The following is a 16,939-nucleotide window of genomic DNA, read 5'->3' on the forward strand; positions in this document are numbered from 1 at the left end:
TCCACCAAAACCTTCAAAATGTAGTTTTTGGGGTTTTTTTCCTACTGTCCTCCAGATAATTCAGCAATGAGATAAGGCAGCGGTCACGGCCGGACGCCTCCTCAGCCGATTCTGTTATGTAGGGAAGAAGGGTAGATTTTCCTGGGTAACCAAATGAAGCGCACATGTAATGTCATGTATTTCACTGTGTTTTTATTTTTTTTAATTTTTTTTTTGCTGCAATAATTTTCCTTTTTACCATTTTTGTTAAAACAAAGTTTAAATAGATGAACGATAGAAAGGAAGGCTTCATGCTTTTCACTTGTCGAATCCACTCTGTGCCCTGCAGTTAATGGGACAGATTTATGTCAAATCTGCCCTCCTTGCCCAGAGAAACCAATTACAGCCCCCCCCCCCCTCCACGCTATTATTTTGTATTCTACTCTTGAAAATGAAAGCTGCTCTGTGATTGGTTACTATGGGCAAGAAACTCCGTTTTCTTTGTGAGTTGCCCTAAATCTGCCCCTTGCCTGCAGGACACAGAGCGTTGTCACAGTGCTGGTCATGTGACCTGGAAGGCAGCAGAAGAGTGCAGAATACACAGCCTGGAGGGGGCGCCCTACAGAACTGGATTCTTCACAGCAGAGATCAGTGATCCTGCAATGGAGTTCTCAAATAAAAAAAGCACAGAGTGCTTCTTTAAAAAATACTTCTGCCCCGTGTGAACACATGTAGCTGACTAGATGATGGACTACTGATCAGTAATAAGGCTGCCATAGAGGTGCGGGTTCTGTACTGTACTTACTTATGTCTACGTTTCATATGGGGGCATACAGAGGGGTTTTTTGGTGTGGACTCTATATGAATTCGGCAACAAAAAAGTCACATTCAACCGATCCCTTTTTCATTGCTCTTAGGAGAGAATATTTCCTAACATGGGGCCCCCAACAGCGGGCTCTGAGGTTGGCTTGAGCCCCTAAAGAGGTTCTCCTACTAAAGACATTTAGCAGCTATCCACAGCATTGCACCCAGATACAAGCCATATGATTGGAGCGGCGATGTGCATGCCTGATCAACACTCCATTTGCTACAATAAGGGAGATTAATGCACTCAGGTGTTTTCCTCAATCCCAAAGAAGTCATTGGAGCGGTGGCCTGTCATGTACACCGCGGCTCTGATCACATGGGGGATTTGGGTTGTGCCATTCTCTGCATCCGTGTGAGTCCCAGCGGTCGAACCCCAGTGATCAGACATTTATCGCCTATTCTGTAGATAGATGGTAAATGTCTTTAGTTGGAACACCCCCCCCCCCCCTTAAAAATTTAAATAAAATATCCACCATGTTGTACCCTCCATGCCAGCACTGTAGGCATGACCAACTGGAGGACCCCGACCATGTCAGCTGTTGATGCACATCAAACATTAAGTTTAGGTTTAGGGGTTTTTTGCTCTGTCTTCTCCAGGAGGGAAAGGGGTTGAGTGGATTTGGGCTTTAACTCTAAGAGGGGAATCTACAGCATGTGTAATAGATTGTGCCACAAGGGGGCGGCAGGACCTGCACGTCCTCCAGCCGTCATGTAGAGTGTCATCGGCCATTTACTTCTTGTGATGAATGCTTCTTCTCCCTAGGTTCTATGATGTAAGATTTCTTCTTTAATACTGGCAACCCAAATCTCCTTTGTAAAGTGCTTTATCCAGCCAAGCTCTTTGCCTCCCTAGACAACACTTGCACCCGAGGCTGGATGATCTGCAAACAAATGAGTATAGTCAGTTGAGGTAAGGTTTGCTAGAAGTTACACAACTCAGGTTGATCATTTTCTTTAACAAGCTGGGAATGTGGGAATGTTTCTGGGGATTTAGAGCCAGTAAGAAGGAACAACGTATCGAGTTCTGATCAGTCGCATGTTGATTATTTTTTGCTCAGTAAGCGCTACTTTTGTACTTGCAATAGAATCACGTCCAGAACTACCGTAGACCTTCAAACCCTTCTCTGAGAGTAGTTGTATGTGGTTGCAGATGTAGCTATTACAGCCAGTCTGAGTGACCTATACAATGTATACAGTTCTCTATATTTAATATCTATAGGATGTCATTAGATACAATGGGACATGAAGCTATTGGTGGGGAGGTTCGGTTTAGCTTGCCATCAGGGCTCTGGACATCCAAGCTATATTGCTGATGGCTACTACCCCCCAATGAAGGAAATCGGAAGGCTCGTGCATGCTAGTAGGTATAGTGCTCGGCCTTTATTAACCCAGAAGCCCAAAGCGTTTGCTTCGGTGAGGTCTTAAAGGGGTATTCCCATTTTAGGTCTTTATGGCAAATGTGAGCTAAATTCCTGATGGCTGTCCGTCCCACCTCTGGTGCCCTCATGGGGGACTCCGCTTCACCCACTTCTGTTTGCTGTCTTCTCACGGAGACATAATTGCATGTAGTCCTCTGCATTGATGTCTAGGAGAATTAAGTAAGAAGCACATGCTCTCTTCTTGACTTCCATAGCCATCCATAGACTAGCCTGGCAATAAACCTCTAAGATGGCGATACTTCTTTATTTACATGACAGCATGAACAATGATATTATTATGAAGGGCAGTCATGGTTGTAGACCTGATCCTGTAGCTTAATGTGAAACCAGGTGACCATTACCTGTAGTCAGAGGATCTCTGTTGTGCATGCAGCTCTAGCCTGAGTGATACAGTGCGCCATAGTGATACAATGCTCCTGCAAGGGATATTACTACATGGTGTCCATAGCCATTACAAAGCATGGAAATACTACATCTTATCATCATCTGAGATTCGTGTAAAGCTTGCATCTGTATTTTTCAAGTGTTCACCGTGCAGTAAAAAATACCAAATGTACAGTTTTTGTTCTACTCCTTTCAAAGAGAGTGTAAACTTTTTTTGTGTTTAAAAAAAAAAAAATGTAAAAAAAAAAATTGCTTTGTGTTTCCATATTCTCACACCCATAGGGCTTATTTACACGAGCATATATCGGCCGGCGTATTCACGGCCGCCCAATGTACGCTTCCATGTGAGCAGTCCCCCCTTCCCTCCCTCTCACCGACTCTCTGCTTCTCTCCTCCACTCTAGCATCTGCAATGGGAGGGGTGGAGCTAAGCTCTGCCCTGTCCCACCCACACCCATTGCAAACCGCTCGGAGGGGAGGGAAGACTGCTCAGATGGAAACGTCTATCAGCTGACCGTGAAAACGCCGGCCTATATACACTCGTGGGAATAAGCCCATAACTTTATTTTTCTGCTGACAGAGCTGTATGAGGGCTTGTTTTTTATGCAATGAACAGTAGTTTTTCTGACATGATTTTGTGATATATATGACTTTTTGATCAGTCTTTATTTCATTTTTGGTTGACAGCAAGTTAAGCGAAACGCAATTCTGCCATTGTGTATTTTTTACAGTGTTCACCATGTGAGATACATTTTAATAGTTTGTACATTTATGTCCGCAGCAGCACCAGTGTTAGTCTTTTTTTATTACTTAGATTTTATGTATATATATATAATTTTTTTTTAAGCTTTATTGTTTTTTTTTTTCACTCTTGCTTGTAGTCCCACAATGGACTTGAATGTTCACTCAATAGGTTTGCCTGTACAATACACTGCAGTACTTCTGTATTACAGAGTATTGCGCTTTTAACATTAGCATATTACACGCTACCTCTTGTAGGCTGTCATAGAGGTGCTATGATGAGCCCTGCAGGCATTTACTGGACTTTTGGCTACTATGACAACCAACTTTAGGGTTGACAGAGGGAGTCGCCTCAGTGTCTGACTGCTCAGTTGTAATGGGTAGTATTGACTGCAGCATCTTAGGGGTTAAACAGCTGGGATTGAAGTTTTCTGATCCCAGCTGCTTCCGCTGTATAACATTCATCAGCTGCCGCACATGAAGCAGGCTTGACTCATGAGCCCAGCGCCATACTTTCCCTGCACATATCTGCCTTATGGATTAAGTACTGAAACAGATAAATAGTAATTCTGCATATATTTTTGTAACTCTTAACAAAACTAAGTGAAAGTGATTTCCAGTATTATAAGAAGGTGTAAGAATGTGTTCCAGTAAAGTATGAAGACCATTTAATGCTAACAGACCAAAATGCAAATGTGTAATCAGATACAGCCTGAAGGTTTTATTCACACGAGCGTATATCAGTCGCGCTTTCACACCCGGCCAATATACGCTGCCCATGGGATGCATAGGTTTACAATGCATCAGTTCAGATGGGCGTATTCCCGCGGCGTAGAAGCGCCCGGCAGGCCAAGATAGCGCATCGGAGCACATTTTGGTTGGGCGCTTTTACGGCGGCCAGGAAAGATAGTTCAGGAATAGAGAAAAACGAGCATACTCGCTAAGGACAATTACTCGAGCGAGCATTGTCCTTAGTGAGTACCTGCCCGCTCGGGAAGAAAAGATTCGGCTGCCGGCGGCGAGCAGGGAGCGGTGGGGGGGAACGGAGGGGAAATCTCTCTCTCAGCCCTGCTCACTCCCGCAACCTCACCGCTCACTAGCGCCGGCAGCCGAATCTTTTCTTCCGAGCAGGCAGGTACTCGCGAAGGACAATACTCGCTCGAATAATTGCCCTTAGCGAGTATGCTCGCTCATCGCTATTCAGGAACTATCTTCCTAGCTGGAATACGGCGGCGACTCTCATAGACTCTTATGTGAGCTAATGGTAGCTGCCGGAGAAGGGAGGGGGCATAGAGTTTAGCAGCTTGTCTGCTAAACTTCCACCACCTTCTCTCCGCCCCTTGCCGGCTGTTAGCAATGGGAAGGGGCGGGTGTCAGTTGCTAAGCTCCTGCCCCATACCACCCCCTTCTATTGCTGGTAACCAACAAGGTGCAGAGATTGGGCGAGAGATTAGCACACTAGCCCCCGTCCCGCCCCCTTCCCTTGCTGAGAGCCAGCGAGGGGGCTGTCTCCCCCTGCCCGCCAGCAATCCGGGCTCAGCGTATATGCGCCGAACCCAGACCGTCTGAACGGGTGCACAAACAGCAGCTTTGTGCGCCCTTTAACGCGTTTTTTGGTCGCGCTGTAGCTGTGACACAGCCAATTGAAAATCGCTACGCTCGTGTGAATGAGCCCTAAAAGTGATTCTATATATACAGGAAAGTACAGCATGTCTTAACAGTTTGGTTGGACCTAGAATGGGATACATGCAGCAAAATCCACAACAGAAAATCTCCTTGGCCTTAAAGGTAACGCCATCCAACACTGCTAATGACTAATGACTAGACAGCTAATGTAAGAAAGCCAGAAGACAAACAGGTGTAACAGCACCCAACTCTTGTAGCCAATCACTGGCCTTAGTGGTCACATGTAGAGATGAGCGAGTATACTTGCTAAGGCATATTACTCGAGCGAGTAGTTCCTTAGCCGAGTATCTCCCTGCTCGTCTCTAAAGATTCGGGGGCCGGCGCGGGTGACAGGTGAGTTGCGGGGGGGAGAGAGGGAGAGAGAGATCTCCGTTCCGTTCCTCCCCGCCCCCCGTTGGCCCCCCGAATCTTTAGAGACGAGCGGGGAGATACTTGGCTAAGGCGCTACTCGCTGTGTAATATGCCTTAGCAAGTATACTCGCTCCTCTCTAGTCACATGCCAGACCTGTGTGATGCCAGTAAATGTGGTATGTAATCACTGAGGTCATTGGCGCTGGTACCTGTAAACACCGACCACTGGGGACTGTTGGAGCATTGTCCATTTAAGAGGTCAGTACTATTGGATCTGTTATATTAAGATGTTTGCTGCTTCATTTTTTTCTTCTTTGTGGCACATCACAAACACACATGGCCCCCGGCATACCCCATAAACAGTCATTGGATCCACTGGATTACAGCCGTGCTCTGTAGCAGACGTAGTAATGCAGCACCCCACGCTGTTCGGTCTGGGGGGAGTCTGACCCCGATCTGCGACAGATGTGAAGAAGCCATATACTGGACTCTGTAGAATCAGTCCATTATTTTTTTATTGCTCATTTTGGGGTGCGCTGGAGACTATGCCACAACCGGCTACTGCATAATACTGTCTGTACCTCAAACCCTCTTGTTTTATCTATTTGTTTTTCTGTGTTTTTACCTAATGTGTTGTAGCCCTCATAGGCTCGGTAATGCTGTGTTTCCCTGCTAGGGGGTTTAAGATTTATCCTATCAATATCTGATCGCTCTGGATTCGCCACTACAATGTTTGTATCCTGTTCATACTCAGAACACCACATTATATAGAGGCCGTCCTGAGTACCACAGGCTTGGGAAGTGAATGGAACAAGCGCGTAGTACCCAGAACGGCCTCTATAAATAAGTACAGCGCTATCAGCACGGACAGGATCATGCTCCGATGCAAACATTGAAGAGGCTTTGGCGCACGCATGAGCACTTTGGCCCCTTCAATCATTTAATCAGCCAGGTTCCTGAGCTATGGACCACCACCAATCAGATATTGATAGGCCATCCATTTTTAAAGACTGGATACCCTTTAAAATGGTGTTGAAAGTATAATTCTGAAAGCTTCCCTTTTTAATTTTGAAAATCTTGGCCCTGCTGCGCCCGCAGTCCAGTTAGGAGGTACAAGTGGGGCGCAGAGGTCCCTGCATTCACCATACCTATTCAGCTATGCAGATTTAGTTTAGCCCCACTTCAGCTGAAGGGGGATACTGGCAATGCTTCAGAGGGCTGCTTCTACTAAATGTGTACAGAACAGGCTAATTACACATACTGTATACCTGCTCTGTATATTTACAAATAAACAATGAATGAATTAAATAGAATAAAATGAATGAAATAGAATGAAATTCCGCTGTAAGACGTGTGTCGTGTGTCCGGCTTATAGCTTGTCTCTCTCTTCCAGTTTCAGGAAAACCTGATCTTTCTGTCAGTCGTATATCGGAGAGCAGCCTGCTAATACAGTGGCAACCACCAAGTGAGTCAGTTGGACAAGTCGTTGGTTACCGACTACAATTTGGGCGTATTGATGCTACAGTTCTCTCAGTGCTAGAGTTCGGAGCTCAAGAAAATAAATATACAGCCAACAATATCCATAAAGGTGCAAAGTACATCTATAAAATGGCGGTCAAAAGCCGGGCGGGCTTTAGTGAGGAAGCTGTCCAAGAGTACATGATCCCGGAGGAAGCGCCTAAAGGTTACCCTCGATTAACTGATCCTAGCAATATCACTTCTGTGGCTATCCAGCTAAACTGGCTGCCTCCTGTTCTAGCTGAACAGAATGGTGTAATCACCAAGTATACATTGTCCCATTGGGTAGCCGACTCTCCAGACAAAATGCTGGAAATGGACCTCCCGTCTTCTGAAAGCTCTTACTTGCTGAGCAACCTGAAGCCTAACACTGTTTATGAAGTCAAAATACGTGCACACACCAGTAAAGGTCCTGGGCCTTACAGTCCAAGTGTCCAGTACCGCACTTTTCTTCTAAATCAAGGTAGGCCTTATCAGTCTTGATTCCTTGGCTTTAATTTTGGTTCTTGAAAGCAAGCAGGTAAACTCCAGCAGCCTTCAGAACAAGTGCAGTCATTATACATGGTGCTCCTCCTGCCTTAGTGTGTTCTGTATAGCAGTGATTCTGAAGGTTCTCCAGGTAAGTGCTTCCCCTTATTCAAGTTTAGTTAAGACACTTCTCATGAGTTTCTGGGTTCACCAGACATCACAGGTGGGAATCTCCTCTGCATCCTCTTCCTCTCCGTGTGCCTTGTAATATATTTGTGCCATCTCTCATGCTTGACTATTGTCTTTACTCCTCTTGTGGTGGAATGCTTCGAACTCTCTTCCGATGCCATTCTGGTTTTGGAGTCCTGAAGCAAAGTGTGGGCTCCATTGATATTTTTAATATTTAAATAGTTGTGCTATGTAAAAAAAACACACAGTTTATTTCCTATATAGTTTCTCAAAAAGTCCTGTCCTCTTGAAAGTGGTTCCTACTGGGCGTGTTCTGCTTGAGTAACTTAGAGTCCTGGCCCTCTCCTTTTTTCTTTTTCATTATTTTTCAGTATTGCCCAAAAATTTTAAGGTCAAAATGGTCATGAAGACTTCAGTTCTCTTGAGCTGGGAATTTCCAGAAAATTACAACTCGGCAACGCCTTACAAGGTAAGCGCAAAAGTACAAGGAACGATGTTCAACCGAAGTATGGGAGATGTTACTACACTTCTATGTGGGGGTCTAGTGGTGGTTAATATACCAGCGGCAGATGTGTGTATGCAGCATAGCTGTATGTGTGTTGTGCGCATGTACAATCTATGTGTGTAATGGGAACTTATTGACTTGCGCCATTGTGTGAATGGACACACTAGGTCTAATAGGAGCTTCACCCTCTTTTCTAGCCCCTTCACTTTGTTAGACCCCAGAGACCTTCAAATTAGTTTTAAATACGTTTTCTGTTGTCTAACCTGCGGTGCGTCTTATAGTCCGTTCATAAGCACACCAATAATAATGTATTGTTTCTATCATTCCTCCTAATTACGGTTCTGCATCTCTTGCCTTAAGATCCAATATAACATGCAGACAGTGGAAGTTGACGGACGAACAACAAAGAAATTAATCTCCAACCTCAAGCCGAAGACCTATTACAATTTTATTCTTACTAGTCGTGGGAATACCATGAGTGGTCTTCAGCAAAATGTCGCCGTTCGCACGGCACCAAACATGTTGGGTATAAAACCCTTGATAAATTGGAAAACGGATTCAGAAGGTCGTATAACAGTAACCCTGCCGAATGTGGGCACCACGGAGGCCGTCAGGTAAACCTCTCTATGGTTAATTTGTCATTTGATAGAACCTAAACCTTTCCTTATAATGTAATTGGTTGAAATGTGATAGAAATCCCTTTTAACAGTTAAAAGTAGAGTGAAGTATAATAAAATAGTTCTGCGTTGATTTTCTCCACTCGCTTCAATATTTGCCTGGTTTGTGAATTGGGTTTTGAAGTACTTAACACTTTGCAATCCAATTTTGGATTCAGGGTTTCCTAGGGAGTTTTCTCTTTCTGCCATTATACAATGGCACCATCTGCTGGCTAGAGCCAGTACTGCGGTATGGAACATGCTGGAGAGGCCCCCGACAACAGAGCGGCCAGTAATATACAGTAAGAATACCCTGCCGGACGTCTTCCGACATCGGAGCTGTACAGCCTTCAATCAGAATGTTGGATGATGTCAGACAGTGGATTGGAAAGGGTTAAAGGAGTATTCTAAGCTCCTACTTTTATGCCATAAATGTCTGCTAGATGTGGATCTTTCCTACCTGTGGGATCCGCACCCATCTCTACAATGGTGGCACCCTGATCCCATCCCACTGACTGGCACATAAGGACTTCACAAAGGTGATGGAGGCCGCGGCGCACCGTGTGTTACTCTGTTTCTGTGACTCCCCAAGTGAATGAGTTATGTAACAAATACTTTGTGCGATTCATTTCTATGGGAATTACAGAAACCGCTCCACTTGTAGCCCAGCTGCAGTGGCTAGTGGGGTGAAGCAGGAGTGGGTCAGGGGGCAAATGATCTTGTGGAAATCAAGAGACCAGGCATAATCAATAAATTCCCCCCCCTCCCAAAAAAAATATATCTGACTGATGAAATAAAAGGTAATCCGTAAATACTGGTATGTCAGGCATATCGACCCTCCAAATGACTCCAGATCTCTAGGGCAGATGAGCTGGTTTACTTGTACACTAAATGCCCTTTTACACATCGTGCCCGATGGCTGTCCCAGTGGCTATGGCTCCTCTGCTTTACACAGTGATTAAAGGCAAAGCGGGCCGGGGATCGTTTGAATGGAGGCGGAGCACCCGGGATCGTTCCACCCCACCTGCCTCCATTCACAGTAAACAGGCAGTCGCTCAAAGATTGAGATGCCCCTGTTTACACGGCCCAACAGTCACTTGTTTTTTAGGTGAACTGAAAACTAAACGACTCCGCCACGTTGCCCTTGTAAAGGTATCCTTTCTAGTTGGCATAGATGAGACTATCTGGTGCACGGAGGCCAGAGATGGGCCTGATGTATTATTAATAGGTGTGCCTCTCAATAATAAATTAGGCATATTTTATAGCCGTACATTTTAAATCAAGGCAGGCGTAGGAAATGCCTTTCTTCATAAATCTCCTCTATAATTTACACTTACTAATTTTAGTCCTAATCGGGCTCTGAAAAATAGAAAAGGCCAATTATTCTGCAAAAAAAATAGGAAAAGTTTGAAGATGTGTTAAAAGTGTTCTTCACTATTTGCTGCAGTAACAGGAAATGAGTTTTTCATTCGGCGCTGTGACGGGGCGCATGCATCCAATTCTAGGGTGTCTGATCTAACATGATCTCTTCTGCTAGTGTGGCGGTCGGCTGCGTTGTGCCGTTCTCTAAGCTTACGTTGCAGTCTTTTCATTGATTTGGAGTAAATCTACTCTGGCTATATAGCGGTATTGGGCTTTTTTTCCCAGATTTTCCTGGTTCTACCGCGTTTCCCCGAAAATAAAACAGTGTCTTATATTAATTTTTGTTCAAAAAGGTTTAACTTTTTTTCATGTATAGCGGCCTGGACACTATTTAAATTGACTTTTTTAATTAACTGTTAGCAGGGCTTAATTTTGGAGTAGGGCTTATATTTCAAGCATCCTCAAAAAGCCTGAAAAATCATTTTGCATCCTCAAAAATTCTGGAAAATAATGCTATGTCTTATTTTCAGGGTATGTCTTATTTTCAGGGAAACTGGGTAAAATGTCTTTGTACAAAACCGTTCCATCTTCAGTTTCTTGAAGCCCAGTTGGAATGTGTTCTTAGAGGAGGATCTTACGGAGTCTAACAGAAGATTTCATAGCAAATCCGCAGTCTTTAAAGACCGAATGTTCTCCACTATCTTCTATTCCAGTCCATAGAGTCAGCATGGAATCCAAGGCACATGGTAGAACCTCACTGGGAAGTGAGGCGTGTGCTGAAATTCAGCTGAGGGGAGTGGCGGATTTCAGAAAGGGCTAATAGGAAACACGTCAGGAAATTGTAATGGGACCCAGCTCTAGGAAAATGATGAGTGTCCAAGGCCAGATTCACACGGGCGAGTGCGGTATTGGGCTGAGAAACGCACCCGGACATCGCACTTGCCAATGTGTGTTTTTCACGCGGATGTAAAGTGTTTTTCATTCAAAAATGCCTTGTATCACTTCTTTAAAATGACGATCCTCAGGCAGGTGTTACACACGTATCAGAGAATAGTAAGGCTATCCAATCGATGGGCTCACCACGGAAAATCACAGCATGCCGCGATTTGAATCCCGCGAGCGAAGAATCGCTATGATTCTCCGCTTGTGAACGTCTGGCTGCGCTTTCCATAGTTCCTCCCTCTGCGTTACCCGCGGCCGGATTGTTGCCGCAGATAACGCAATGACAACTCGCCCGTGGACAGGCAGCCGAAGTGTTTCCCATTGATTTCAATGGGAAACATCACTTCACACTCGCATGCACATCGTACAGCATGCGAGCGCCATATGCTGTCTTTTAAGGAACCATTGAAAACAATGGACCAGGCGATCCATGGGAATGCCAAAAGATAGATCATGCTGCGATTTTATTTATTTTTTGCCTCGCAGTGAGGGAAAGAATCGCTCATATAAAAAAGTCCATTCAAAAAATAGAGTTCATATTTTTTTTTTTTTTTTTTAATTAGATTTTTATTGAGGTTTTCAAGATTACAGGTAAAGGCAGTTCTCGTCATCACAATACAAAACACAAGCATCAAATGAGCGCCTGGGATTAAGCGTGAAAGGAGTCACTTCTACAAATCGTGATACAGATTGCGTTTCAGGTGGTTCCTTATATATCTAAATAGATTTCATATTTGTGCAAGTTTTGTGCATCTCGCAACGCACAAAACTCACACAAGATTCTCATCAGTATGAATGTACCCTTTAACCTTTCTTATAGGACTTGATTTGCAGACCGCTTACCACCCTGGTAGCTCTTCTCTGAACTATGTCTAGTTCTGGGTACCCCAACTTTAAAAAAAAGGCATTGACAAAATGGAGCAAGTATTCCAGATGAAGTCTGACCAAAGAGGAGTAAAAGGGGATACTTGCCTCACGTAATCTAGACTCTGTGCTTCTCTTAATACATCCCAGATGTGTGTTTGGCTTCTTTGCTGCTGCATCACACTGTTGACTCATGTTCAGTCTATGATCTATTAGTATACCCAAGTCTTTTTCACATGTGCTGCTGCTTAGCCCAATTCCTCCTATTCTATATGTGGTTTGTTTTTTTTTCATTTCTCTTGCCCAGATGGAGGACTTTGTATTTCTCCCCTTGTTAAATACCATTCTGTTAGTCGTCACCAACTGTTCAAGCTTTTCTAGATCTTTTTGAATCCTTTGTTTTTCTATTTTCTAGTGTTAGTTATCCCTCCTAGATTTTTGTCATCGGCAAATTTGATCAGTTTCACATTAATTCCCTCATCTAGATCATTTATAAAAATGTTGAACAACACTGGGCCCAGGACAGAGCCTTGTGGTCCCCACTTGACACATTCTTCCACTTGGAGGTGCAGCCATTTATGCCTGCTCTTAAAGTACAATCACTCAGACAGTTGTGAATCCACCTAACAGTTGCCTTGTCAATCCCATATGTGGTCAAAATATACTATGTCTACCACATTTTCCTAATCAACCCACTCGGTGATTCTCTCAAAGAAGCAAGTTTGATTAGTCTGGCAAGACATGTTTGTTACAAACTCATGCTGGCTTTGGTTAATTACTCCATTTTTATCCAAGTACTTGCATACATGCTGTTTAATAATTTGTTCACAGATCTTTCCCAGTATAGAAATCAGGCTCACCGGCCTGTAGTTTCCTGGATCCACCTTCTTCCCTTTTTTGAAGACAGGGACAACATTTGCCCTTTGCCAATCTTCCGGGACTTCTCCTGTTCTCCAGGAATTTTTAAAGATTATGGTGAATAGTTCAGCAATTACCTCTGCTGCTTCCTTTAGTATCCTAGGATGCAATTTATCTGGATCTGGAAACCTAAGTTCCCTTTAAGTTAGCTAAGTGTTCCCTCGCCATCTCTCTGCTTATAGATAGCCTACATTCTTTTATTCCCCCAATAGCACAGGGGGGATCTGAAATATAACCAATATGAAATAGGAATTTAAAGTTTGGCCTTCTCAACATCATTTTTGACCAATTCACCATTTGCATCCTGTAAACATCCTATAGTATCTTTGACTTTTCTTTTGCTTTTGACATACCCCCAATAACTAACCAAAGTAACACTAGCTCACTTAAATATACTAAGGAATAGCTACATAATGAATATGAAAAAAAATGTCACTGCAGTGTCTTTTGAACCATCCACCATCTACTGACCACCTGTAAAGAATTACTAAATGTCCAAAGTATGTTCTGGTCATATTTATATAATGGCTACAAAAGTTTTCGATGAATATCTTTGCCCATATTAGACGAATGTGGGATAATTTACTATAGTTACATAGTAAAAGTATATTTGGCCAAAAAAAGATATAAGTCTATCCAGTAACCCCCCCACCCCATAAATTGATGATGGGAGAGATATCTGTATTGTCCCCTTATATATCTATACATAGTTATTAGAGCACCCCCTTGTTACAGTCCTGGGTATAATAGATGATGGGAGAGATCTCTGTACTGACCCCTGACATACATAGTTATTAGAGCGCCCCCTTGTTACAGTCCTGGGTATAATAGATGGTGGGGGAGATCTCTGTAATGACCCCTGATATATTATACGTAGTTATTAGAGCGCCCCCTTGTTATAGTCCAGTGTATAAGAGATGATGGGAGAAATCTCTGTACTGACCCCTGATATATCTATACATAGTTATTAGAGCGCCCCCTTGTTACAGTCCTGGGTATAATAGATGATAGGAGAGATCTCTGTACTGACCCTGATATATTATACATAGTTATTAGAGCGCCCCCTTGTTACAGTCCTGGGTATAATAGATGATGGGGGAGATCTCTGTAATGACCCCCTGATATATTATACATAGTTATTAGAGCGCCCCCTTGTTACAGTCCTGGGTATAAACAGATGATGGAGGAGATCTCTGTATTGTCCCCTGATATATTATACATAGTTATTAGAGCGCCCCTCTTGTTACAGTCCTGGGTATAATAGATGATGGGAGAGATCTCTGTACTGACCCCTGATATATTATACATAGTTATTAGAGCGCCCCCTTGTTAAAGTCCAGTGTATAAGAGATGATGGGAGAGATCTCTGTACTGACCCCTGATATATCTATACATAGTTATTAGAGCGCCCCTTGTTACAGTCCTGCGTATAATAGATGATAGGAGAGATCTCTGTACTGACCCTGATATATTATACATAGTTATTAGAGCGCCCCCTTGTTACAGTCCTGGGTATAATAGATGATGGGGGAGATCTCTGTAATGACCCCCTGATATATTATACATAGTTATTAGAGCGCCCCCTTGTTACAGTCCTGGGTATAAACAGATGATGGAAGAGATCTCTGTATTGTCCCCTGATATATTATACATAGTTATTAGAGCGCCCCTCTTGTTACAGTCCTGGGTATAATAGATGATGGGGGAGATCTCTGTACTGACCCCTGATATATCTATACATAGTTATTAGAGCGCCCCCTTGTTACAGTCCTGGGTATAATAGATGATGGGAGAGACCTCTGTACTGACCCAGATATATTATCCATAGTTATTAGAGCGCCCCCTTGTTACAGTCCTGTGTATAATAGATGATGGGAGAGATCTCTGTACTGACCCCTGATATATCTGTACATAGTTATTAGAGCGCCCCCTTGTTACAGTCCTGGGTATAATAGATGATGGGAGAGACCTCTGTACTGACCCAGATATATTATCTATAGTTATTAGAGCGCCCCCTTGTTACAGTCCTGGATATAATAGATGATGGGAGAGATCTCTGTACTGACCCCTGATATGTTATACATAGTTATTAGAGCGCCCCCTTGTTACAGTCCTGGGTATAATAGATGATGGGAGAGACCTCTGTACTGACCCAGATATATTATCTATAGTTATTAGAGCGCCCCCTTGTTACAGTCCTGGATATAATAGATGATGGGAGAGATCTCTGTACTGACCCCTGATATATTATACATAGGTATTAGAGCGCCCCTCAGCTTTTTCCTGTCATTGATATCGCCCAATGCCATACATCCACCACGTAGTACTTCTAATAGCCAAGCACACTGCACACAGAAAATCACGGCACTCTTTGTACACACATCTTCGTACCCCCTAGAGAACCATAAGGAGTTAGTTGTTCAGTAAGATCTGTTGGTGGCCTGTCCTCAGGGGATCGTTTTAATGGAAGCTTTGGTTGCAATACCAAACGTGCAGCGGCCCAGCAGACAGTTGGAGTGCCGATCTGCTACTAATGGCTTATGTTGAGGAGTGAGGATAGGTCGTCAGTAGCTCATAACCGGACAACTCCTTTAACCCCTTAATGATGCGGCCCTTTTTTTTCCATTTTTGTTTTTTCCTCCTCCCTTTTAAAAAATCGTAACTCCTTTATTTATCCATCGACGTTGCTGTATGAGGACTCGTTGTTTTTTGCGGGCCGAGTTGTATTTTTCAATGGTGCCATTTAACTTACCATATAATGGACTGAAAAACTTTAAAACAATTCTAAGTGGAGAAAAATGAAAAAAAGAAACAACATTTTGCCATCTTTGGGTGCATCTTGTTTCTACGGCGCACAAACTGCAACAACAATGACCTGATAACTTTATTCTATGGGTCAGTACGATTACTACCATACCAAACTTTTATATAGTTTTTTGGGTTTTTTTTGCTGTACTACTTTTATTTTTTTCCAAGACATTTAATTTTTTTAATTATTTTCTTGCGCCATCTTCTGCGCGCAATAAGTTTATTTTTCCTTTAAAGGGTTAATAGCGCCAATCAGCCATGTGGCTGATTGCAGCTATTGCCCATAGGTGTCAGATTTAATAAACAGCTGGTGCTTCCACTGTCGCCCCGCAATCTCTCTCTTCATACATACCCCAACCCCGCAAGACGTTACTGTACGTCCTATAGTGGGTAGGGGTTAAAGCACAGTTATAAATGCAGCCAAGCAAGCTGATAATGAAGGAAATGAAAAAAACGCTGTCAAAAGCGCAGTAACCACATTCTACTCCGGTGAAAACGCACCGCATTCATTTCAATGGGCAAAGCATCGCGTTTTAAAACGCAGAAACGGAAGATAATAGAACAGACAGCGCTTAAAAAACGCAGCGTTAAAAACACTGCCTTTTCGCGCGTCTGAGAAGCCCAATTGAAATCAATGGTAGCGTTTGACAGCGTTTAGCGCTCTGCTGAATACACAGCGTTAAACGCTGGGAAAAACCGCATATGTGAGAGTGACCTAAATGACCAAATGAGTTGGTAGTGAGACGGGATAAGGCGTCCCTTGGTCACTGCTATTACTTGGTGGACTCTTGGTTAGGGTTTACAAACGCTGTTGATGATTTGATGTAGTGCAAAATATATATTTTTTCTTTCAAAAAGCAAGAAATACTTCCGTCAGGGCACCTGCAGACGGCCGGGTCGGATCCCGCCTCTGTGATGTGTCGGCTGCTGGCCTGCCGGTGCGCCGGGAGTGACATTTCTGTGCGAGACCCGGACAGAAATAGAGCATGCCGCAATTTGTTTTCCGCGCGTGATTTCACGCGGACAAATCGCGTCCGTCTGCCTAGGATTGCGTTTTGTAATGCAATCCTATGGCAGCGGCCACGTGCAGAAATTCTGCAGGAAATCCCGCCTCTGAATTTCCGCCGGTGTGCAGGAGGCCTTACAGGGATAAAGAATGATACATTATATCATGTAATATGGTCAAATGGCATAAAAAGAAAAAGGGGGGAGGAATAGAATATTGTATAAAGAGATGAGATCACCGACCCTGGATTCAGTCAT

At 43.6% G+C, this 16,939-nt stretch overlaps 1 protein-coding gene across 12 annotated transcripts in view; it reads left to right on the forward strand.

Annotated features, from left to right (window-relative positions):
• PTPRS (protein tyrosine phosphatase receptor type S) overlaps positions 1-16,939 on the forward strand; it is a 240,551-nt gene that overhangs the window by 170,165 nt on the left and 53,447 nt on the right. For 7 of the 12 annotated variants that reach the window (XM_066574433.1, XM_066574437.1, XM_066574434.1 and 4 more), the window contains 3 exons: positions 6,840-7,427; positions 7,993-8,090; positions 8,487-8,740. In XM_066574433.1, the coding sequence (XP_066430530.1) occupies positions 6,840-7,427; positions 7,993-8,090; positions 8,487-8,740 (940 nt within the window). The remainder of the gene's footprint in view (positions 1-6,839; positions 7,428-7,992; positions 8,091-8,486; positions 8,741-16,939) is intronic. The other 5 variants (XM_066574441.1, XM_066574442.1, XM_066574443.1 and 2 more) reach the window with 2 other exon arrangements.

This window comes from Eleutherodactylus coqui, chromosome 7, assembly GCF_035609145.1.
Source record: "Eleutherodactylus coqui strain aEleCoq1 chromosome 7, aEleCoq1.hap1, whole genome shotgun sequence".
Taxonomy (NCBI): Eukaryota; Metazoa; Chordata; class Amphibia; order Anura; family Eleutherodactylidae; genus Eleutherodactylus; species Eleutherodactylus coqui.